This window comes from Phoca vitulina, unplaced genomic scaffold (assembly GCF_004348235.1).
Source record: "Phoca vitulina isolate PV1807 unplaced genomic scaffold, GSC_HSeal_1.0 scaffold1, whole genome shotgun sequence".
Lineage (NCBI taxonomy): Eukaryota > Metazoa > Chordata > Mammalia > Carnivora > Phocidae > Phoca > Phoca vitulina.
This window is the reverse complement of record NW_022589704.1, coordinates 54,958,857-54,985,388: the sequence shown is the minus strand read 5'-3', so window position 1 is coordinate 54,985,388 and position 26,532 is coordinate 54,958,857. Positions and strand designations below refer to the sequence as shown.

At 42.4% G+C, this 26,532-nt stretch overlaps 1 protein-coding gene across 5 annotated transcripts in view; it reads right to left on the bottom strand.

Annotated features, from left to right (window-relative positions):
* NFE2L2 (nuclear factor, erythroid 2 like 2) overlaps positions 1-24,583 on the bottom strand; it is a 52,440-nt gene extending 27,857 nt beyond the window's left edge. The window contains exon 1 of one of the 5 annotated variants that reach the window (XM_032407487.1): positions 24,408-24,583. Coding sequence is in view for 1 of the 5 variants with exons in the window: in XM_032407465.1 (XP_032263356.1) it covers positions 6,808-6,852 (45 nt within the window). In the remaining 4 variants the exon portion in view is untranslated. The other 4 variants (XM_032407465.1, XM_032407500.1, XM_032407491.1 and 1 more) reach the window with 4 other exon arrangements.
* Between the last annotated feature and the right edge of the window lie 1,949 nt (positions 24,584-26,532).

The following is a 26,532-nucleotide window of genomic DNA, read 5'->3' as shown; positions in this document are numbered from 1 at the left end:
GATAATGAGGCCGAGGAATGCAGAGCACTTCCTAGAGTAAGGCAAAGTCTGTCCTGGGCTCCAGGCTCTCCAACACCTAGCCCAAGCACTTTGTCCTCAAGGCCTCTTCTATGCTAGTCTCAAAGAATCCAGACTGCACGTTCTCACAGGTCACGTTCCTGACCAAACAGAAAAATTCTGACCCACTTGGAGAAAATGTTTTAATAACAAAATTATCACCCAAATCAACTTAAAGAGCTTAAGGAGCTCAAGTTATATGTACTGAATTTCAAACATTTTGCCAGGACCTTAAAACAGTTCCCAGATTTGTGTCAACCTTAGGTTATGAAGGTCAGTGACCAAACACAAAAACACTTCATTATTTAAGACAGACATCCTAATACCATACCTTCGATGGGTACCAAGCACTGAGCCAGGTGCTCTAGGGCACTTGTTCATAAACATGACTGCAAACTGGAGTGCCTTTTCAGATGCCTTAAAAAAAAAATACTGATGCCTGGGTCCCACTACCACAGACTTTGATTTAATGAGGGATATGGCCTGGATGTCAGGGTTTTAAAATACTAATGGTGATTCTACTAGACAACAAAGTTTAAGAAACTTTGCTGCAGGGAACAAAAAAGAAATACGTAAAGTAGAAACAACCCAAATGCCCATCAACTGATGAGAAGATAAATTAAATGGGGGGTGTATCCATACGGTAGAATGTGCCACCCCAAGGTTAAACCTTATAAACACTATATCAAATGAGAGAAGCCAATCACACAAAATCGCATATGGCATGATCTCATTTATATGAAATATCCAGAACAGACAACTCCACAGAGACTGAGAATGGTTAAGTGGTTACTAGGGACTAAGGGAGTTAAAGGGAAATGGGGAGTTACTGCTATTAAGTACAGGCTTTCTTTTCGGGGTAATGAAAATGTTTTAAAATGGATTATGGTGATAGCTGCACAACTCTGAATACACTAAGTCACTGAACTTCTGTCTTAAATGGGTGGAACATACGGTATGTGAATTCGATCTCATAAAGCTGCTTTAAAAAAAGGACAGAAATATAAATTCTATGTCCAGCTTTCAACAAATTTACAATCTAGTTGTACAGGGAAAAAAAGACAAACAGTCAAGACAAATTATCAGAGATTTTAAAAGGCGATTTAATAGACTTGCTAATATGGAAAACAAAAACTCTTTAAGTTCAAAAGAAGGCTTCAATGATCCGATTTTCTCTTTTCTTATACAACTGTTCTTCTTTTATGTAAAAAGCAACGGAGAGCTCAGATCTGGCTGGTATGCTGTTACTACAGACCCCAAAGTCTCCATTTCCGAGCTTGTGAGAAAGGAGTGACTACTTAGCATTGCCAAGGAATTTTTTTTTAATCCTCCAGAACACAGGCTCTTGATGGGATTATAATGAGTCTCAAGAGTCAGTTATCAACAGGGCCATTGAAAGATGGACTTGGTGCTCTAATTCTTCTTATATCCTGGATTTGTCTTTACCACCAGAGTTTAGGCCAAATAAATGTACGTGCTTACACACAAAGGAACTCTCATATATGAGGCTTTATGACACCCAGGTATTATAGGCCATGTGCAGTGAAGATGATTGGTTAAAAGTGTGTCCTACGCCAGAGTTCCTAAACTTCTTAATCTTTTTTTTAAAGTAATCTCTATACCCAACATGGGGCTCAAACGCATGACCCTGAGATCCAGAGTTGTATGCTCCACCAACTGAGCCAGCCGGGTGCCCTATTCCTAAAATTCGTAACAGCTGAAAAGTGTTTATTGTGGCAGGGGCTGACACACAGAAAACTCCCAACTTTAGGCAGAACAGAATTTTGTTTAGCAGTCTTGGTTTTTTGAGGGAGGTGTCCGTGTGTGTGGGAGGTTAGTGTAAGAACACCATTTTTTCCCCCTAATACTGTTTGGGAATGTAAATATTGTAAACTTGAGCGTATTTTTGCTTTTGCTTCTAGAAAACCCACCATTATCAACTGAGCAATTGAAAAAGCCTTGGCCTGTATCTTAGAGCCTTTTATTTTATTTTTTTAAAGATTTTATTTATTTATTTGACAGAGAAAGACACAGCAAGAGAGGGAACACAAGCAGGGGGAGTGGGAGAGGGAGAAGCAGGCTCCACGCTGAGCAGGGAGCCCGACGTGGGGCTCGATCCCAGGACCCTGGGATCATGACCTGAGCCGAAGGCAGACGCTTAACTGACTGAGCCACCCAGGCGCCCCATCTTAGAGCCTTTTAAATAAACGTTTCTTGAAGCATATTTAAAAGCAGGTGGCAATGAAATTTTAGTAACTCCCAGAAATTGTATTACCAAATATAAATTCTTTTCTCCATGTTACAGTAAATTTAAAACAAACATACAGCCAAAGGTAAAGGAGGCAGGCCAAATACTGCATTTAGTAAACCTATCTTCCTATACCTTGGTGTGCAACAGATTTCCGCAAACTTTCAAAGTGGCTGGACCAGGCATTTAAATGCCCTGGGTTTACCCAGACTAACTTTCAGGCAAATCATCCACTGGATGGCAGCAGCCTTAATCAGACAAATAAGACAATTCTGAAAGTGACTTGTTTAACAATAAAGACTAAGAAATAATATATTTAATTTTGAAATGTACTGTACTCAAAACCCTAAGTAGGCTTCACCAAGATTGATTTGGGCTCTTACGCTTGCTTCAATTCAGAAATGCCCCAAACAAGAGATTAGTGTTTAATTTGAGCCAACAGGTTTCTCCTAGCCATTTTCCACTCAAATTCTCCCCATTCTACCCACTGACCTTCAACCTGGCTTAACCCAGTCTCTCCCACTCTTTGCCATATTATGTATCTTCACAATCAAATTTCTTTTTGACTACTACTTCAAAACAAAAAAAAGCCAATGGAACAGGAGAATGTACCAACTAACAAGGCAAATAAAGGTAAACAAAGATTCCAATAGCTAACAGATTTAGTTAAGAAAAAGGAAAATGGTCCCTGAAAAATGTGATGCCCTAACCCCAACCCTAACCTAACTCTAACCCTAATCTGGAACACTGCTGAAATCCCAGGGATTTTTTAAAGTACTATGATATTAAGAAATGGTCCCGGGGTGCCTGGCTGGTTCACTCAGTAGAGCATGCGACTCTCAATCTCAGGGTTGTGAGTTTGACCCCACGCTGAGTGAGTGTGATTACTTAAAAATAAAATATTTAAAAAAGGTCCTGCCTCTCTCAATTAAACCCTTCTAGGTCTGTGTCTTCCTTAAAAGGCCCCTTTGACAGGTTGTATTTACTCTCACTGAGCAGGGAGCCCGATGCGGGGCTCGATCCCAGGACCCTGGGATCATGACCTGAGCCGAAGGCAGACGCTTAACGACTGAGCCACCCAGGCGCCCAACTGTATTTAAGAAGGTCCACCTCCCCCAATACACACAGTTAGAGAATTTCTTGTTAAATGGAAAAGGTGAAGAGATCAATCTTTTTAACTCCTGCCTCTCCTTCCCTGAGTTTTTCTCAGTTAATCCACTTTTTAAATAAAGTATGAGCTTTTCCTTCTGTTTAAAGTTTAAGTAGTCCTGGTCTAGCTTGGAAGTGGCGAGTAAAAGCCACTGGAGTCTGACTACGGTGGTTTGATTCCCATCTCTACCACTCAACAGCTGGGGCATCTCAGGTGCCTGGCTGGCTCTTGTAACTCTTGATTTCGGGATCATGAGTTTGAGCCCCACATTGGGTGCAGGGATTATTTAAATAAATAGATGAATTAATTAAAAAACTAGTTGGGGCAGTTTAAGCAGGACTCTTGGCCTCTTTTCTCCCCCCCCCCCCCCCCGGAAACTTAAGAGAATAGTACTTCCCATGGGGTTGGTGTGCAATTATGCATGTGAAGCAATTATTGCAGTGCCCGGCACGCAAGAAGTGCCCAATAACTCATCTATTATCATCTTAGTGCCAAATTCTTCCTGCACCCAAGAGTTCGCACTGAAAAATTAACCCCAGATCAAGGAAAAATTAAAGAGAAAATATTATTTACGCCAAACCCCCTTTAAATTATGTTCAGCCAGTAGGTAGGCAATTCCCAGAAAAATGTGCTTACAGTCCAAAGAGGGTTCATTTTCTATGTAGCTCTGAAGAATATTTCATCCTGAATAAAAAGAAATATTAAGAAAAATACTGTATTTGGCTTTCAACTCATTCTGGTAGTCTTAAAGAAAGACAGGAGTTCTTTTTTCTGGCATTGCTTATAAAAACACAAATTAATGAGAAAGAAAGATTCCAAAATGGCCCAAGTTATTTTTAATGCAGAAAGACTATTGTGAATTGTGAATTTATTCTCTGACATGCAGCTTCCATAATCTCTCAAGTCTAAAAACTCGTATCTAAAAAGTCAAGTTGTTCTTTGCTCAACATTCATTCAGATGAGAGGCCTGTCCTATTTTTCTTTTTAAAAATAATCTTATCAGTCTAGTCCAAGATCAACTTCATCCCTTCTTATATAAAAGTACTTTATCTCTCCAAGACACCCTTGGAAAGGGTAATGGATGGTTTCTTCCACTTAACGGAAATACAGAACCTAAGGCTCTCCTTGCTACCCTGTTTATCAACATCCCCTCCACACACAGGATGAAAAACTGTATCCTAGTAGCACCTCACACCTGGAATTTCTTTGACAGAGGTCAGAATCCATTTTTGACTCTGATGAAATCTTTCCAGAATACCAACAATTATTTAGGATGAATCACAGTTACAGACATGAAACTGATTCCAAATTTTACTCCATTTTCTTTCTGCATAGTCTTCAGATATGAAAATTGTGTCTGATTAAAGGTGGAAAAGTAGTTACCTTATCAAATGAAACTGAAAATTCACTTTTAAAAGAGAAAGTACACATGCTTTATGAGCTTTTGTATGTATGGAATATTAAATTACAGTTCTTTGCCGTTATTATTTAAAAATGAGAGAGGGCTCTAGGCTACAATTTAGAAAAGCAAAAGTCCATTAGCTTCATAGCCTTTGATCACAAAGATTACTGTATAAATGGCTATATGAGTTACTGTTGAATAGCAGCTAAATTGGAAAGCACAATTTACTTCATACCAGTGCGAACTGGGAGAATACGATCCTAATCATAACTGGGAGAAAGTTCCAGGCAAACAGCTTTAAACAACAAAAAAGCGCAATTAATAAATTATCAATAACTTAAAATCTTACTTTAAATCTTCGAGATTAGTCTAAAACTTCACATTTAAGAGTATAAACATATGCTCTTACTGTACTTATTACGTTACACATTTCCTTGAACCAAATATTTTTTCCTAAGAACCCAATTACCAAAAAAGTTGGAAATACAAGTATCTACTCCTTTAAAAATCCCTACAAACTATGAATAGAAACCTGTTTTCACTTTTATAACAACTTACAAAACTTGTTTGCAAAACGTTATGAAACACAAGTGTCCCTCCCTCTGCCCTAGCGAAAGAAGCAACATGCTAAGAAATCGAGGCAGATTCTTAAATAGAGAAAAACCGTATAAAGCATCCAAGGAAGAAATAGTGTATGATGGCAGAAAATTCGGTAACAGCCTAAAATCAATAGAAATTCTAATCCACACTCGAGAAACTCTTACCCTTGACAGCACAGAACGGAGTATCCTGCTTTACACATTTTGGAACTGCAATTCTGAAACGTTAAATCCAAAGACAAAGCCGCCCTGGGGAAAATAACAATTGCGCAACAGATCAACAGCTCCAACTTGTCCCTGGGCCCCGGCGCGGCAAGGTTTGCACGCTATAAAGCCGGAAAGGGCCAACCAAGGGCCGCCGTGACAGCCAACCGGCCACTGTCATGGAGGCCGAATCCACGCACGCGGCGTGCGCCACTGGGAGGCACCGCGCGGGGATCGAGCTGGGGCACGGCGGCGTCCGACCTCAGTCCGCTGGCTCGCCCGCACTTACCTGCGGGTTGCCAGAGGCTGACCTCGGATCTCCGAGCCTTTCCCACTACGCGAGCGAGCGCGCAAGCCCGCTTCGGCCGCCGCACGTCGGGGCATCGGAGCGCGCTGGGCACTTCGTGACCTCGTCCCTCCCCCACCCTGGGGGCTTGGGCTTTCTCGCCCAGCTGCCTACCAGCGATCCGACGGATGGACTGATTACTTTGCAAGGGAGCGCCCTTAGACGGCCCAGCGGGGTGGGCGCATAGCGCCACAGTCCGCGCCCACGGAGGCCGTGGATGGGGGCGGTGGCAGAGCAGGGGCGCCGGGTCCCAGTCCGGAGGAGACCTCAACTCCCCCGAGAGCGGCCCCGTGACTAGGCACATTTTTGCCGGCTCCGAGGCGGAGGAGCAGCGCAGCCCCGGAAGGGCCGGGCCGCGCCGGCTCAGACCGCCAGCGTCCGCCCCAGACCGGCAGCGTCCGCCCCCTCCTTCAGCCCTGCCACCTCTGGGCAGCTCAAACTCCGGGGGCCAGCTGGGGCTCCCGAGTCCCAGCTCCGGAAGCTGGGGACGCGGCTAGAGAGGCCCCTTCGCCCTATGCACGCGAACGTAGCCTCCAGACCTCCACCCAATCGCCCTCGGGGGCCGCACCCCCCACTCCCCTCGCTGCCCCTTGGGTCCTCGCGGCCCACGGAGTTCTCGCTCCCCCTCCCCGCCCGGGCCCGGCGCAAGCGCAGCGGCTCCAGTGTGCGGCCGCTGCAGACCGGACTCCGGCCGTAGACGGGACAAGTCGGCTGCGGCTGTCCCCGCCAGGTCCGCGGCTCCCTCGCGCCCCTGCCCCAGTCCGGGTACCACCGCGGGGCTCCAAGGGTCGCGGGCAGCACCTGCTGGGACGGCTGTCCGGGCGGCGGCAGCTCCAAGTCCATCATGATGAGCTGGGGACCGTGCTCTGGCGCTCCCCGACGGCGGCCCTGTCCCAGCTGCCGAGGCGCGGCGCGGACCCGGCGGCAGCGGCGGCTCCACGAGACTCCCCGGCACTCGCTACTCCGCGACACGGCTCGAGTGGCCAGCCGGGCTCCTGCCCCACTCCGCCTCCCGCCCCCCGAGGGCGGGGCAAGCGCCGGGGCCCTTCCTTCCCGGGCTGGCGGCGCGGGCCGAGCTTCCGAAAATCCCCCACCCCCGCTCCAGCTGACGCAAGAAGCTCGCTGGCCGCGGGCGGGGGTCCCTGTGGGCGGCCGTGGGTGGCCGCGAGCGGGCGGGCGGGGTGCCCGGAAGAGGGCTGCATTAGCTCCCTGCTCCCGGCGCTCACCCCCCCCCTCCCCGACAAATAAAACCTACGCTCTCGGCCCGCGAGATTAAGAGTTGTTTGCCGAAGGTCGCTGGGGTTCGGGCGCTTTGAAACAGTTTAAACAGTTGGAACAAACACGCCTGGAGACTGGGTATCGGAGCTGCGCCTCCCTGATTTGGAGTTGCAGAACCTTGCCCGGCTTTATCTCACTCCACCGCTCGAGAGTGGCGCCAGCCCTGGGGGCGGGGGCTAAAGGTTTGGACCCAGGCCCTGCGCAACGCGAACTGCCCTCTCGCCCCGCGTCCCCTCCGGGGCCGGGGCCAGCGGGACTTGCCCAGGGCAGATGTGGACCGCGCGGGGAGCTCGTGCTCGCAGTCACCCTGAACGCCCTGCGCTTACTCCCCCGCGCTGGCGCTCCCGCTAGGCCCACATCGCCAAGGGCAAACGCGGAGGTCTCTCCTGGTCGGGGAGTGGTCAGGCTGGCCCGGCAAGAGTTTTCTCTTCCCACCAGAGCGCACACACCACACCACAGATGGCGTCTTTTAACACTGCAGTACTACAACATGCCATAATCTGTACAAGTTTCTTTTCACGTACCACGCGTATAATTTTAAAAATAAGAATAAAAAAGACCAAATTATAAAATAGTTTGAGTTGTATGGACCCGTCTTGTAAAAACATGTGGTGTCTAGGGGAAAAAATGGGAAGTTGTTACCCAAAATCGTAGTTGTAACATCACGAATGATTTTTATCTTTCTCGTTGTTACTTTAAGTAAATTTTAAATCTGCAATGAACATGTATTACGTTTTACATTAAAAGCGATTATTTAAAAAGTAATTGTCCACAAAAAACTTCAAGTACTTGAAAACAGGAATATTGTGAAATCTTTAAGAGAGAAGAGATAAATGGTTTTGTTCTGTTTTGTTTTCTCTTATGCATTGACAATCTTTCTAACTCTTTAAGAATCCTTGTTTTTAGTTTCTAGTTTCTTGGAATTATGCAAAGCCAGGTGAAGTAGACAGTGTTGGCAGAAGTTTTACTATTTCATTCAAAAATCTGACGGGAAAAAAAAAGCCTGATTATTGCAGATCAACGCCCAGAAAAACTGCAAAGAACTTACCCGCTCTTGGTTGCGTAATTTGACACTCCCAGGATTTATCTGTAAATTTATAGGTTCAAATATTCCTTGAGGTAAGTGAAGCCTAAATTAATTGCTTGTAATTGAAGCAAACTTCTTCAACTTGAATTAAACCTTTTCAGCTGTTCTTTGAAAAGCCTGCAAAATGATCTGCACACTGAAAACAAGCTTAGGAGCAATTATTTACAATGAGCCTGACATAAAACATGCAGAGACATAATGAAAAGACATTTCTGCGTCAAAGAAGGGCACAGGAGTATATTGTTTAACAATTCTGGTTACTTATTAAAACTACTACATGGGAGAAAGTAGACAATGAGCCCAGGAGGTAAGAGATACCAAAGTCATATATGACACGGTTGCTGCCCTCCAGGAGTTTATAAAGTGTTCGGTATTTCCTTGTTAAGCAACAAATTTCCATTGAGTTTAATGAATGAAATAACCTTTATTTTTCAAAACAGCCACTGCTGTGAGAGTATTATTTTAGGGACCTCCAGAGTACATATTTTCAAAGGGAGGAGAATGATAACAGTCCAAACATGTTAAAGAAAATAAACATTAATGAAAAGCTGCTTGGTGTTAAATGGTTGTTCCGCACCAGAAAAGGGAACCCTAGTCTCAGACCATCCATGTCAAAGAGGTTCCCAGTCTTTGCAGACACTGAAATGACATTGTCTTTATGTGAGAACCTGGGCCCTTCCTTGCCCTATAAACTTACCTGTTGTGCTCTGGGGGCACAGATAGTATGCATTTTGAGAAGCTCCAGAGCAATAGGAAAGAGGATGCAGGTTTTCTTCTCCTGTCCTGGTGCCATGGGAATCTTTACTGCCTGCTCCCCTAACTACTAATTTTTTCCCCCAATTTGTTTCAAATGCTACTAACCCTTGCACATTTCCATTGATGTCTGAATTCTCCGCTGTCTTTGGAAAGACAGCCCTCCATATATGCTTCAGATGTTTCAGAATTATAATATTTTGTTCTAGAGTTATAAAAATAAGCATCATCAGTTAAGTTTTCTGAGTACACAAAGTTTGGATAGTGGTGATGCAATGACCCATTTATTCCACCTTCTTCTCTGTGATTTAATCCGCCAAGTTTGCAAGGTTATTAAAGCACCTGTTGCTTCAAAATCCTTCATCACCTTGAGGCTCCTTCCCTCTTCTTTTCACTGTTTTTTTTTTTTTAGTCACTTTCTTTTTAATTGTACTCTGTCTTTGAGCCAGAAAATACCCAGACTCTTTTGAAATTATAGTCGAAATTCTAAATTTGTCCAGCGTACAGTTGGAGAATACTGGGTAACTAGTTTCCCAAAAATGGCACCCAGTGAACCACCTCTCCTCATATTGATGTGCTTGTATAGCACCCCCCCCCCCCCCCCCCCCCCCCCCCCCGCAACATTGAATCAAGGCTGGCTCGGAGTTGCTTTAACTTATGGAAAGAGGCTGAAACTGATACTATGCCAGGTCTCTGCCCAAGCCTTAAAAACTCCTGAAAGCTTTTAATTTTATGCTTACAAGTCAGCCATCATGGAAGAAGTCTATCTTCGTGGGAAGAGAGGCCACGGAGAAAACCCTGGGGTTGAGACTCCAGGTGGAAAGGGAGGCTATGTGAACCAAAGCACCAGACCTGTGAGTGAAGAAACCATCTTGGAATCTTCCGGCCCATTTAGGCCCCCAGTGAACTCCAGCCCCAGCTGCTATCTGACATCGTCAATGAGAGACTCCAAGCAAGACCCGTAGAAGACTGCCTGGCTGTGCCTAATCAGCCCAGAGAATTGCAAGAGATTATAATCAATTGTTTTCAGCCACTAAATTTTGGGGGTGGCTTGTTTCTCAGCAATAGATAACAAAGCAGCATATATTAAATATCAAAGGCAAGGTTTCTCCTGGCTGCTTTTTCTTTGTTAACCATCATTGGGAACACATATAGGGATGGTATTTTGCAATTTAATAGAGTCTCAAACCCTTAGAAGCAAATTGACTTCCCTGTGAGTGAGAAAGATATCTTTCCTATAATGTATACTTGTTGCTACATACAAAGTAAGTCACCTTCTCACAGCATATGTCAGTATCATACCATTAGATAGATGATGGTGGATGATGAGATATTCTTATGAGAACACTTAAGGAACACAGACATTTCATCAATTAAATAGATGGAGATAGAAATGCGTATAGAAATTCTGGCCCTGACATGACCTCGTTTATACCAGTTATGTAAGATACTTGCTGAATATCGGCTGAGGGAATTTGAACTTCAGGAGCAGCTTGCCCAGTGGATAAACTGAACTCCCGTACAGCAGTATTAAGAGTAATTGGTGTATTAATTTCAAAACATACCCATAACCTTGGTTCCTTGGTGTGCATACCCTGCTATGCAAACTACTGATACAAAGAACTCTGTATCTCCAAAGCCAGTTTTAACTTGTATAGTTTCCTGCCCATAATAGAAACAGTGCTGTGCAGGAACGGCAGTGCAGTGAGTGAAGAGAAAAACCCAGAAGTTTAAAGAGTGCTTTTGAATTATGTATTGATACTTATATAAATATATATGCATAGAAAAAAAAAGACTGAACATATATGCTCCAAAATGTTAGTCATAATATTCTTTTTTAAAGAAAAGATTTTATTTATTTGAGAGAGAGAGAGCATGGGGGAGGGCGAAGGGGGAGGGAGAAGCAGGCTCCCTGCTTGGGCTCTATCCCAGGACTCTGGGATCAGGTTGAGCCCCTGGGATCATGACCTGAGCCAAAGGCAGATGCTTACCCAACTGAGCCACCCAGGTGCCCCAATCATAAATATTCTGATTAGATTACTTATGATTTTATTTTTCTCATTTTTGCCTGTCTGTATTTTCCTAAATAAACACATATTACTTTTATAATAATAAGCAAGAAAAGTGGGGGTGGGTTATGGGGTAAAGGAGGAACACTTGCTTTTCTCCCAAGCCACTGGGTCCATTTCATTTCCAAATTGAATTTTAACCACAAGCTTTGCAAATCTTTCCTTTCTGTATCTACTAGAGTGGAGCCTGGAGAATTTGACCACATCTTTAAGTGTGGTTGTGGTAAGGGTCTAAAGATCCCTTGCTCTTTCAGTCTACTGCTATATTTGCAAAGTTTCACTTAGAAGAGGAGCCCCCCAGACAAAGATGGAATTTTGTGAGTACATTGAGTAGAGACTAAGAACCACAGCTTCGGAATGATACTCAAAGTTGTTCACACATAACATTGCCATATTAAAAAAATAAATGGAGTACAGAAAAACACTTATACCTAGAGCTATGTTTGCAAGACCAGTTACCAAATAGTAATAAAGGGTGTTGGGTATCAGATAATTTTCACTTTTATTTTGTACTTTTCTACACTGTTCAAATTTTTACAGTAAGCATTTTTAAGAATTAGGGGAAAAAATGAAACTCTGTTCATTTTGGACAAACAAAAAGCTGAATGCAATCATGGAAGAGCAAAGTATCCTCATGGACAGGCCTTTCAGACAAAGTGTTTAACACTCAGAGATTGGAATGTGAAAAAGAGAAGTAAGATTTTCCTAGGTATTTGTCTTTTGGCATTTGCTATTTCATAGATTCTCATTTTGGCCTTTGAGTAATATTAGAATTAAAAGAAACTTTAAAGATCTTCTGGCCCAAAGGTGGCAAGTACGGTTTACTTTGACTGCCAACTCTATCATGCTGAGAATTCAGAAGCAGCTTCCCAATTTGGTAGAAAAATTTCAGTGATTGATTAATAATGTCTGCCCTGGACACAGAATTACAGGAGTAGTGGCACATATTAGGTGTTATTCCTCCCTGATCTTGTCCAACTCTCTACTTCTACATTTGAGGAAATTGAGGGGTGAAGTGGTTACCAGTGATCACAGAACTAGTTATTGGCAGAGTCAGGAGTAGAATAACATTTCCTGATCCTGGTAGTGTGTTCTTCCCATGCAACAAATTGACTAGGACTTTTTTTCCTTTTTTTTTTTTTAAAGATTTTATTTATTTATTTATTTATTTATCTTTTTTTTTTTAATTTTTAAAAAAGATTTTATTTATTTATTTGATAGAGAGCACAAATAGGGGGGAGCAGAAGAGGGAGAGCAGGCTCCCCACTGAGCAGGGAGCCCAATGCGGGACTCGATCCCAGGACCCTGGGTTCATGACCTGAGCTGAAGGCAGATGCTTAATCAACTGAGCCACCCAGGTACCCCTGACTAGGACTTTTGAAGGCCAATTTAATACTGGACCAGCCCTAAAGGGTCAGTGGTAAATTTTATTTACATGCCAGCACCTTATTTTTGGAGGAGATTAATAACTCAGTTTATTAATGATGATAATTATTTCATGTATTTAAAAAATATTCCCTACAAATCATGGAGACGTGATTAGACCCAATATTACAAATCAGAGGGCTACAAAACAATGATGTGAGTTGCTCAAAACTCAGGAAAATTATTCTCTGAAGCTGGCCAATTCTTTTTTTTTTTTAATTTTTTATTGTTATGTTAATCACCATACATTACATCATTAGTTTTTGATGTAGTGTTCCATGATTCATTGTTTGCGTATAACACCCAGTGCTCCATGCAGAACATGCCCTCTTTAATACCCATCACCAGGCTAACCCATCCTCCCACCCCCCTCCCCTCTAGAACCCTGTTTGTTTTTCAGTCCATCATCTCTCATGGTTCGTCTCCCCCTCCGATTTCCCCCCCTTCATTCTTCCCCTCCTGCTATCTTCTTTTTTTTTTTTAACATATGTTGTATTATTTGTTTCAGAGGTACAGATCTGTGATTCAACAGTCTTGCACAATTCACAGTGCTCACCATAGCACATACCCTCCCCAATGTCTATCATCCAGCCACCCCATCCCTCCCACCCCCCACCACTCCAGCAACCCTCAGTTTCTTTCCTGAGATTAAGAATTCCTCAGATCAGCGAGGTCATATGATACATGTCTTTCTCTGATTGACTTATTTCGCTCAGCGTAACACCCTTCAGTTCCATCCATGTCGTTGCAAAATGGCAAGAGCTCATTCCTTTTGATGGCTGCATAGTATTCCATTGTATATATATACCACATCTTCTTTATCCATTCATCTGTCGATGGACATCTTGGCTCTTTCCACAGTTTGGCTATTGTGGACATTGCTGCTATAAACATTGGGGTGCACGTACCCCTTCGGATCCCTACATTTGTATCTTTGGGGTAAATATCCAGTAGTGCAATTGCTGGGTCGTAGGGTATGAAGCTGGCCAATTCTAAAGCCAGTCTCAGTCCACTCTAGGTCAGGTCTCTGTAGAGTCTCTTGGCTGTGCTGTATTTACTGAGAGTACTGACAGCAAGGCTCCTTGGAGATTACATTTTTCCACATTCTGTTTATTAATTCCCCATAGACAGAATGATAAAGTATTTTTCACTAGAGAGAAAACTTGCGAACAAATATGAGAACAGGATTTCTATGTGTAAGAACCTCAAAGTGAAGGGCAGGAGAAAACTGAATGGACTGTTTGCAACTTCAGCCTCTCTACCTAATGGTAGGGTTTTTATTTTTCTGTTTTAATGAAAAGGTCTAAGAACATTGGTATAAAATGTACTGACAAGAATATAAACTATTATAATCCTTGCATTTCTTCCAATAAATTAAATTCCTCTGGTTGTGTGCTTCTGAAAAACCTAACATGCAGTAACTTTGCTGCCAGTTTAAAGCTATCTTTCCTGGTAAGGTTTAAGTAACTGTTCATCACATTTCTTTTTCTTTCCTTCCTTCCTTCCTTCCTTCCTTCCTTCCTTCCTTCCTTCCTTCCTTCCTTTTTGTTGTTGTTTGTGTTTTAAAGATTTTATTTACTTATTTATTTATTTATTTATTTATTTATTAGAGAGAGAGAGAGAGAGCAGAGGGATGGAGAGAGGGAGAGGGAGAGAGAGACTCTCAAGCAGACTCCACACTGAGCATGGAGCCCGATGTGGGGCTCGCTCCCATGACCCTCAGATCATGACCTGAGCTGAAATCAAGAGTCAGATGCTTAACCAACTGAGCCATCCAGGTGCCCCCATCACATTTCTTTCTCCTACAGAAAGATAAAATATTTCAGTCTTTGAGGTTCATAAACTTTAAAAAGTTTGTGATGGTAAATGTATGAATTCACTTGCCTTTTAAATACTGAGTTTTGGGGGGCCTCTCGATGGCTCAGTCAGTTAAGTTCAGCTCAGGTCATGATCCTGGGGTCCTGAGATTGAGTCCTACATCAGGCTTCCTGCTCAGCAGTGAGTCTGCTTGTCCCTCTCCTTCTGTCCCTCCCCCAGCTTGTGCTCTCTCTGTCTCTCTCTCTCAAATAAATAAATAAAATCTTAAAAATAGAATAAAATAAAGTTGAGTTTTGACTATGGGCCATGCACTTTACATGGATCATTTTATTTAATCCTCTCAGAAACCAATGACATAGGTATATTATTTTTTTTAAAAGATTTTATTTATTTATTTGACAGAGAGAGAGAGAGAGAGAGCATGAACACAAGTAGGCAGAGTGGCAGGCAGAGGGAGAAGCAGGCTTCCTGCTGAACAAGGAGCCCGATGTGGGGCTCCATCCCAGGACCCCAGGACCATGACCTGAGCCAAAGGCAGACGCTAAACTGACTGAGCCACCCAGGCGCCCCGACGTAGGTATATTATTACCTCCTCTAAAAATGAGGAAACAGAAGCATGGAGTGGCTATTTTTTATCTATGGCCAAGCGGTAAGTAGTTGAGCAGGTCACTTTGGCACTGAAGTCCTTAAGCATGAAGATTTGCTGCTTCCCTTGGATGTAAAAAAAAAAAATTGTTGATTAGGGAATTTGGGTAGAACTGTTTTCTGAAATGTTTTCCTAAAAGGTATCCAGGCAATTTATTCATTTAAAATATAACCATTGAGAGGGTTACCATACTGGAGGGTTGAGGGAAGACCCAGATGAATTAAACATGGATTCTACCCTCAAGGTCCTTAAGGTCCAGTAAGAAAACATGACCATTGCTCGCAGCCAGGAAGTGGTGGATACCGCAGAAAGAGGCAGTGGGTCTAGCCAACCTAATGGCACAGAGTCAGGGTTGTCTCTTCGTTCTTATGAAAAATTGACACAATACTTTTTTCCCCCCCAAAACAGCTTTAGGGGGTGCCTGGATGGCTTAGTCTGTTGAGCAACTGACTCTTGGTTTCGGCTCAGGTCGTGATCTCAAGGTTGTGAGATCGAGTCACACCATGTGTGGACCCAGCTCTATGCTGGGCGTGGAGCCTGCTTAAACTTCTCTTTCTCCCTCGCCTTCTGCCCCTCCCCCCTCCCTCTAGAAAAAAATAAAAATAAAGAAACTTTGCTGTTAGATAATCAAAGAGGAATTATGGGAAGAAAATAACATTAACTATTGATTTAAATGGCATAAAAATTCCAGAAAATATAAAATATGCATCTTAATGCAAATTTGAGGTTGTAAAGAAAGCAACTACAAAATACTAAGCTTTTACTTTCTACTGGTATCTCAGAATTTCTTCCATGCACCATGCATTGATGGACCTACTTACTCAGGCTTCCTGAACTGTGTTGAGAAGCAGCAACTATTACCTGTTTCTTTTACCTCCTTGACTCCTTTCTCTTTGAAACCCTAGTTGTTACCATAAATAATTTAAACCAAATTAGTTAAAATCATCTATTAACTACCCTGACAAGGTCACTGAAGATTTATTAGCAACGATAACAACAAAGACCTAAACACTGAATAAATAGATATTTTGTGACAATACTTATTTATAAGACAGAGGACATTTTTGTGCATACTATAGACTTCTCCATAAAGGAACATTATGGAGACATTTCTTTTCTTTTTTTAAAGATTTTATTTATTTATTTGCCAGAGAGGGAGAGTACAAGCAGGGGGAGTGGCAGGCTCCCTGCTAAGCAAGGAGCCCATTGCGGGACTCGATCCCAGGACCCTGAGATCATGACCTGAGCCGAAGGCAGATGCTTAACCATCTGAGCCACCCAGGCCCCCCTATGGAGACATTTCTTGCTAAAGTTGGTCTGTTTTAGTCTCCTGGGGAAGTAAGTACTGTATTGTCAGCAGGAAATATGTCCTTTCAATTTCAATTGTCCATTCCAGGAGGAAGGTCATATAACACCAACACTTAATTTCCTTTTAATCAATTCAATTTAATAAAAAATCATTGTGTATACTTTGTGAAGTATCCCATGTGAGACTTGACTTCATTGAGCACCTACTATGTAAGAGCCTCTACTGACAGTCATTACTAATCCTCACAACAATCATTTTACAAGTGATAAAGCTTCGTTCAATCTGGTATAGTAACTTGGCTAAGGTCACACAACTCGATTCAATAACTTGGCCAAGCTTCCATGGCAGAGTTCATGTGAAATCCTAGGTTTAGCTCATTCCGAAACCTTTGCTTTTCACTAGGCCAACCTAGGTCCCAAGATACCACCCAATTATGATTTACAATAATTTATTCACAATAAATTAAGTATTTGTGAATAAATTAACAACATAGGGACTGTGATTTATACCATAATTTTTGCCATGGACCTCATGTAAGTGTATGATATACTTCGAAGGGTATAGCATAATTTCATGCTATTGGGATATAATAAAGCTATATACGCTGTACTATAATTTTTATGTTGAAATTCAAGATTTCCACATTTTTGTCTTTCTTGATTGCTGCTTACCAACCCTCTCCTAATGATCCAAATCTGTAAATACATTTAAAAAAATAAAGAAATTACAAGGGCCCCTAGAAACTTGTATGTGATTGCTGGTCGCTCACAGGTGAATTTGAAGAATATCACTCTAAGGAACACAATTCAGATTTTATGGTCTGATTCCAAGGTCCAAGGTCTTTAAAGCTAACTGACAACCAGTGGCAGATTCAATCACAGGACTTTCCCCAAATTATCTTTTACTGTAGATCACCTTCATGATTGCAAAAATCCAAACCCTGCTCCGAGGAAGCTATGCATCAGTAATTCACTGTAAAGTGATTGTCTTGCTCCTTGGAAGGCTTAAAAGTAGAAGAGCATGTGTGTTAAGAGGAGAGTCACACTAATGTGGCTAAAAGAAGAAAAATCAGGTACCTTTTTAAAAACATAATAAGAATATAATGTAAAAATATTATAGTAACTTTAAAATAAAGTAGATTTGATATGGACATTCAAAAGACATAGAGCAAAGCAGTTCAAATAAACAAAAGATAGGGTTATAGGGTTTGAGGATAAAAAGGTAAAGGACTATAATTTTGGAAAAAACACTAACTTCATTTAATCATTGATCATTTTAATGCAGAGTATTAGAGCGACCAAAACGGATAGTTATCCAGTGTCATTTCATGGTCTTCTTGAACTGACATTAAGGTGCTCAGAAATACATTGTTTACAGTTACAGTGTGCTTTTCTCTCAGAAAGTCTCTGTGAAGCTGCAGAATATTTAACAATCAAAATGACAACCATGTACTCTTAAAGTAGTAATACTAATTACAACTTCTAAAGCTTACATTTTGACGAATTCCGCTGGGTACCATGGTAGAAAGAATATAAGCACTAGCAACAGACAGAACTGGGTTCACTTACTTACTAGCTGTGTGATGCAGGGAAAGTTGATTAATCTCATTGATATCAGTTTCCTCATCTGTGAAATCAAAGTTTTGTGAAGCTGTCATAATGTATGTAAAGTTACTTGTGAAGATGAAGAGCAGTGAGATCCTCTGAAATGATAATCCAAAACCAAAAAATTACTACGTGAAAAACACTGAAGTAATAATAGGCAATTGCCATTCCTTAGATTTAGTTATTTTCATAAATGCTTGATGTGTGGCATAATCAAAAGAAGTACTGGTCTGAACTCAAGAGACCTAAGATTCTTCAAAATAAAAATAAAGGAGTAAGCTTAGGCAAGTTTCTCAAGGGCCAGAAACTGTGTTACTCATCCTCTTATCCTACTGCTTTTTACTTTGTCCTACATGGGTGTACTTGATAAGTATTTGTTAAATGAATGAATGATTGCATGAGTGGACTTGATTTCTAAAGTTTCTTCCAACATCAACACACTACTTTTATAAGAAGAGAGGAAAGAGAGTGTATTGTATAAACACTGTTTTGTTGTGTTGTAATAAGGCACATGTATTAAAAATATCAACTGCTGCTTTGGCTAGAGACCCTGGATATTTATTTTGAAACGGGGAGGCTCTATATGTTTTTTTCATAGCTACTTGTAACATTCATTTACTACTCATCAAGGAATTTTCGGAGTCAAAGGGACATGATATATGTATATATATATGTTTTAAGATTTTATTTATTTATTTGACAGAGAGACACAGCGAGAGAGTGAACACAAGCAGGGGGAGTGGGAGAGGGAGAAGCAGGCTTCCCGCGGAGCAGGGAGCCCGACACGGGGCTCGATCCCAGGACCCTGGGACCATGACCTGAGCTGAAGGCAGACGCTTAACGACTGAGCCACCCAGGCGCCCTGAAGGAACATGATCTGGCGAGGGGCTTCATAACATGGTATTTGCTTCATTGCACTAGTGGGATGTCAGATTCCAGTTAGAAAATATTTTTAATAATTTTTAATAACAGCAGTGGAAAATTAGGAATAATTTTTAGTGTTCTTTGCAACTCTTTTATGTTTGTAATTTAGAAGCCTTTGCTGGCTGAATTCTGTGCTTCCATTGCCAAGACTTTTCAGACTACAAAAACATTTCATTTGCTGAAATGTTAATGTCTTAATGTCACATCCACATAATACTTAGCCCATTAGAGCTAATGGCCTCTACCATTCACTTTTACATTGCTACCTAAGTCAGAATTATTCCAGTTCTAATTTTACATATACCTGAACTCACATAGGATTGAATGTTCTATGTAAGCCCAGGGGCTCATGATGAGTGCGCAGAAGGAGGTCAGTATTTATTTCCACTGCTCATCTTTGGCCTAAGTGGATGTGGTAGTGCCAGGACAACATTTCAGAGACTCCGAAAATAGTGTTTTCCTTGCCTACTACATGATTTTTAAGCAAGTATCCTATCTTCTCAATGACTAAACCTCTTAGGGTTAATAGCCGTCTGTTGGCATTGGTTTTCTCTGAGTGGTAGGTTTAGGGGTAGGGGGACATTCAATTCCTAACTTAGGCGTTTCTGTATTGTTTGATTTTTTTCACAAGCACTTTTACAATATTTAATATTTTAATAAGTAATATATACCCATGACTCAAATATTTTAAAAATATGAAAGGTGAAAGTTTCTCTTCCTTCCCTATCTCTCATTCACTACATCTCTTCCCAATCCACTGTTACTGGTTTCTTGGATTATTGTTTCAGAGTAGTTTAGGTATATACAAACACATACTTATATGCATATATATTTTATGTTTTTTTTTTTCCCACACAAAGGGTAGTAGATAGCGTATACTGCGTTCTGGAGATTTTTACATATCAGTACAGCATATGTTTATGTATTTCTATCTTTTATGACTGCATAATATTCCAATATATAGAAGGCATTATGATTTACCTAACCAGTTTCATATGGATGGACACTGGGTTGTTTCCAATTTTGCTATTACAAGTAATGCTACAATGACTAACCTTGTACCTAGGTCATTTTATGTGTCAAATATATTCATAGGATATATTTGATTACAAGGAATTGTTGGGTCAAAGGATATGTGCATCTGTAAGATTGATCGATTTTGCCAAATTGCCCTCCATGGAGTTGTACCAATTTACAATCCCACAAAGATAAGAAACTTTTAAGTGTTTGAAAATCTGATATATAAAAAATTATATATCAACATAGCTTTAATTTGCATTTCTTTTTTAAAAAATATTTTATTTATTTATTTGTCAGAGAGATCGAGAAAGCACAAGCAGGGGGGGTGGGAGGCAGAGGGAGAAGCAGGCTCCCCGCTGAGCAAGGAGCCCGACATGGGACTCCATCCCAGGACCCTGGGATCATGACTTGAGTAGAACGCAGACACTTAACAGACTGAGCCACCCAGGCAACCCAATTTGCATTTCTCGTATGAGTGAAATTGAATATCTCTTCATATATTTATGAACTTTTCTGTGAGTTGTGACTCATGATTTATAATAAGAAATATGTATTTGGTCTCCATAAGTTTCTGGCGGAGCTCCTGAAACTCTTAGAATTTCCTAAGTGACGAGCCACAATAAAGATATCTTTTTTTATGTTAATGAGGTTACTTTTGGAAGGCACCTAAGGAGGGAGCTAATTGTCAGGGGAGCCAATCTTTGATTAGAGGCTTGGAACTTTCAGTCACACACCCCTGACCTCCTGGGATGGGAGAGGAACTAGATATTGTATTCAATCACCAATGGTCAATAATCTACTCAATCATGCCCATGTAATGAAGACTCCATAAAAAAACCCTTAAAGGCTCAGAGAGCTTCCAGGCCGGTGAACATGTGGAGATTCTGGGAGAGTAGAGCTCTCAGAGAGTATGGAAACTCTGTGACTTTCTTCATACTTGCCCTATGCATCTCTTCCATCTAGCTACTCCTGAGTTATATTCTTTTATAATAAACTGGTAATCTAGGAAGTAAAATGTTTCTTTGAATTCTGTGAGCTGCTCTAGCAAATTAATCAAACCCAAGAAGGGGATTGTTGGAACCTCTGATCTATAACCCACCTTCAGAAGCACAGGTGACAACCTGGAATTGCTTTTGATATCTGAAGTGGAGGGTTGGCAGTCTTGTAGGACTGAATCCTTAACCTATGGGATCTGAGGCTATCTCCAGGTAAATAGTGTTAGAATGGAGTTAAATTGTGGGACACCCAACTGGTGTCTGAGAATTTCTTGTTGGAACTGGTACCCGAACCCTTGGTTGTTTATTCATTTCCATTGCCCATTTTTCTCTTGGGTTGTCAGCTTTTTGTCTTATTTATTTCTAATAGTGCTTTGTATATAAGGGATATTAGTGCTTTGTTATATGAGTTGAAAATACTTTTTCCCCCATTTGTCATTTGTCTTTTAACTTTAATTATGGTGATTTTTCTTATTCCCAAAAGAAACTATTTTAATGTAATCAATTTTATCGATTTTTAAATGGCTTCTGGATTTTCGGTCACATTTACAAAGACCTTCCAAGGTTGTAAAGAAATTCTCCCATAGTTTTCTTCTAGTGATTTTATTATTATTTTTTAAATACCATAAATTCCTTTTTTTTTTTTTTTAGTTTATCTATTTTTAGCAACCTCTACATCCAATGTGGGGCTCAAACTCACAACCCCGTAATCAAGAGTCAGATGCTCTTCCAACTGAGCCAGCCAGGTGCCTCCCTGCTAGTGATTTGATTTTATTTATTTGTTGATTTATTTATTTGAGAGAGACAACAGTGGGGGGGAGAGGGAGAGAGAGAGAATCTTAAGCAGACTCCATGCCCAGGACAGAGCCCTACCCAGGCCTACCCAGGGCTTGATCTCATGACTCTGAGATTATGACCTGAGCTGAAATCAAGAGTTGGATGCCTTACCAACTGAGCCACCAAGGCACCCCTCTTCTAGGGATTTTAGTTGTATATTTTTTACATTTAAATACTTATCTGATATCTTTATAATGTACTTTATTGAATAGTGTGTAATATGGGCCCAGTTTTATTCCAGATGGCTATTCAGTTATACCAATATTATTTATTGAATAGTCTCTTTTCCCTGGCGATTAGCAATGTCACCTTTGTCACATACTAATTCCTGCATCTCTTTGGGTCTATATCAGAACAGTCTCATCTGTTCCATTCATCTGTATGTTCATTTATGGACTAGGTCCACATTGTTTTAATTACTGAGGCTTTATAATGTGTTTTAATATCTAGTAGGGCCAACCATTCCACCTTCTGCCACACACAGAAGTACATATTTCTTCTCTTTTCAGAACTTCCCTGGCTATTCTCCTCCTATCCCCAATACAAATTTAAGGATTATTTTGTCAAGTTCAAAAAGAATAAAAGTTGATATTTTTATTGGGACTGTGCTAAAAATTTTTTTTAAAAGATTTATTTATTTGAGAGAGAGGGAGAGATTGTGCACCAGAATCCTCTCCCTCTGCCCCTCCCCCCACTTGCCTGACGCCTAACCGACTGAGCCACCCAAGCGCCCCTAAAGATAGTCTTCCGCCTTATCTGTCCTCCCAACCTCCAGTCTCTTGCTCCATGTCTCCTGTTGGCTCGTCCTAACCAGAAGACAGAGGAGAAGGGAGTCCCTAAGGGTCAGCTTCCCAGAACACACAGCAGGGTAGAGAAGAAGGACTGACAGTAGATCCAGTGCAGAAGACAAAACCAGATAACAAAAAATCCTCTCTTTTCATTCGTTGGAAAAAAAAAAAAGATTATTACAGGTGGTAAAAGCAATTTTCTTGAAGCTAGTAGCATCACCTTTGTTTATAAGCAAAGTGTGCAGTCTCAGTCTCAGGCATTTTTATGTGGAAAGCTGCTGGTACCGATCTTTTCTAGGTCTCATGCTAGCAGGCCCATGGCCTGCATTTCCTGGTCAGGACTGAGCTTCTCGAATGTAGTTCTCCCTACATCTAGTACCTTATTTTTAAAACCTTGCCACTCCTTCTTCAGATCTAAAAATAATGTTTTAGTGCAATGGATATCAGATGGGTTAGTTGTCACCGGAACCAGACACACTGTATCTTCTGGGAAGGATCCAGCAGAACATGCCCTTTTCACCCACACCTTGGCCTGTCTCCAGGGGTTTTCAGTTCAGGCCTACTTCAGATGCCCCCACGCATCAGCAGGCTTGGCTTTAAGGGCCGAGAGTTCACCTGACTGTACCACGTGTTGCCCTCTCGGATGGACTGGTTTCCTTCTGCCAGACATTTGGAAAGTGTTCCAAACTCCGCAGCAATCCTGGCCTTCTACTGCACAGGCTACATATTTGGGAGACCTCATGGGTTGCAGGGTTGCCAGATAAAATATAGGACACTGAGTTAAACTGAATTTCAGATAAACAACAAATAATTTTTAGTATATCACAAAAATTGCAAGAGACATCCTTATACTAAAAAATTATCTATTGTTAAAGTGCAATTCAAATTTAACCGGGCATCCTGGATTTTCTTTGCTAAATCTGGCAACACTTACCACAGAACTCTTCCCAAAATAATCCCTCACTATGCTGCCCGCCCTCCCCCTCCCCTCCCAGTTTCAAATCCCTCCACTGGAATTAGGGTCACTGAGGTGTTCAGACAACCTAGAAGGAATATTAACTGTAAGGTCACAGTTAAGATTTACTTTTGAGGTCTTCACCTCTGACTTCCCATTAAAAGTGATTCGTTTACAAGATCAATAAATTTGTTATTTGGGCATTAAGAAGGACATGTCATGAATGGTTGAGAACAAGGGAGGATCATGACAAATTTAGATTCCAGCTTGTGTGTGTGTGGGGGGGTATGGGGGCATAGCTTCAAGGAATGCATGCAGAGAAGAGAATATCCTCCTTTCCATCCCTTCTCTATTCAACACACACTCGCCCCCACATTTAGGGCATGAACTAGAGGCGGGGTCCCGGCAGAACAGAAAGCAGGAGGCCTGGTGGGGAAGACAACTGCCAAACAACCGAGGGCTGGGAACAAAATAGACCAGGAGGAGAAGTAAAACCGAGAAATATCTAAAAATTAGGTGCATGACATTTGAGGAGAAAAGTCCAAGGTTAGCCAAGAATGACTGCTTATTGCAGGATTCAAAACCTCTAAATGACAAAACTTCTGAAAAAGGAAGCGGTGGTAGCATGGGGCACCCTGCTGACCCTTCTCCCTGTCTGAGTACTTCCCCATTTCATCCTCCCTGCAGCTGCATGGAGCAGAAAACCCGTGGCAGCACTCTCCTTGCAGGCTCAGTGAGCGGCACGCCTGCGGCTTAAACAGCAGCTCATCTCTATCCAGTGAATAAACCAGACCTCAGCCTAATTTGCAGAGACTGACTCGGTCGAACCAGCTGTCCCGAACGGTGTGGCCCCAGAGGCTCAGGGTTCAGTCAGGAGGCAGATACAACCTTACCTTGCATGGCTGCTCCCTTTGGCATCCGTGTTCGTGCCTAGCGACTGACCGCTCGGGGATTAGCCTTGGTTAAACTGAGCCATGTAAATTTGTGTTGCCGTCATCTTCCCACCTGGTTCCTGAGTTGTACCGAGCAGCTCTGAAGTCCTCACTGCAAGGTCCTGCTCAAGTCTGACCTGTCCAGAGAAGCAGGAGAGTTTGAGGCTCCAAATGAAGTAGAGTGGCCAGCTAGTTCTGGTTCATCTTACATTTTCCCAGGCTGAGCACTGAAAGTCCCACATGCCAGGAAAACCCTCAGTCCCTGGCAAACTGGGGTGATTGGTCACCCTAAAAATCAAGATGCCACGGCTTTGGCACCTGAATATGTCTCCTCAGCTGTACAACGCTGGGATCGGCCGATACAGCTTCTAAAGTTACTGCCACATCTAACAGCTCATGATTCACCCTCATGCTCCTGGCCTTACCCATCAGCTCTCAAACAAAATTCACGCGATCCAGGTCCTGAGTTCATGTAATCTGATGATAAACTAATCATCAGTGTGTTAACAGGAAAGGATGGTGGGGTTCGCAGAGGAATTTTAAAAATGGCCCCTGGAGGAAGGCGTGTGGCCGTAGCCAAGTGACTCTAACAGTGGGAGCTCAGCTGGGGAGATGGGGTGTGTGGCTCCGTGTCATCCTGGAAGGGAGATGTTGGTAGACAGGCATTGCGAGGCAGCCGGCCCCAGAGCTGCTTTGATGGGCTGGTTGCAGGGCACAGCAGGAACGGTAGCCACAGGCAGGCATTCTTGTCTGACCTGAGCCAGCTTCCACAGTATGACATGAATAAAGTCGGTAGTTGAAACCAGAGACTGCAGAAGGAAGTACTCTACTGAGCGCACTATTTATTTTTAAATGCGTTTGCCCTGAGCCCCAGTCTGTCATCTGAAATACAGGGGCGCCTGGGTGGCTCAGTCGTTAAGTGTCTGCCTTCGGCTCAGGTCATGATCCTGGGGTCCTGAGATCGAGCCCCGCATTGGGCTCCCTGCTCAGCGGGAAGCCTGCTTCTCCCTCTCCCACTTCCCCCTGCTTGTGCTCTCTTTCTCTGTCAAATAAATAAATAAAATCTTAAAAAAAATAAAATAAAGGGGCGCCTGGGTGGCTCAGTCGTTAAGCGTCTGCCTTCGGCTCAGGTCATGATCCCAGGGTCCTGGGATGGAGCCCCGCATCGGGCTCCCTGCTCTGCGGGAAGCCTGCTTCTCCCTCTCCCACTCCCCCTGCTTGTGTTCCCTCTCTCGCTGTGTCTCTCTCTCTCAAATAAATAAATAAAATCTAAAAAAAAAATAAAATAAAAAAATAAAATGAAATAAATGAAATACAGATACGCAGCTATCATTTTGGGGGTCCTTGAGAATTCAAACTCTGGCATCACCCCTACTAACTCTGTAATATTGAGCAAATATTAGGTTGAATCATATGAACTTGCTAATATTAGACCTTTTTTTTTTTAAAGATTTTACTTATTCATTTGACAGAGAGAGACACAGCGAGCCAATATGAGGTCTTTTGACCTGCAAAACCAGGAATTCCACATGGTTAAGTCTAAGGAGTTCCTCTCTTTTCCTTGGTCTCCTCACGTATGAAAGGTGGGGAGGCGCCCACCGAGAAAGCACGCGGAGAGGACTAGGTGAGAAGGTGCTCCGAACAGTCCCTGTCACACTGCCCGTTCAGGGTTGTCACTCTTCTGCTGCCTCCTCGGCCACCACTGGCGTAGAAGTCCAGAGGCCCACGTACTCCATCAGCGGAGCGTAGGGAGCCCCACACCATTTCCCCGGACAGTGAGCAGCACCGACAAACCAAGGGAGAGGGGGCGCCTTAGCTGAACGTAGAACTTCATTCTCATCCCAGGGTTAGGAGGGGAGAATAAGGGTTATACCTCAGATTTTTCAGTTGTTCTGAGAATTGAAGTTTCTGCTTTTTCTCTCAGGACAGAACGACCAACTCCGAAGCCCAGCAAAGGGCTTTGATAATGGGGTCTCGCTCTAGCAAAGTTGGGCCCCATCTTTAGCCTTACATCTGTGTTTGTAGCAACCACACAATGTGGCCATCTTATTCAAGTTGATTATATACACACATATACATATATTGG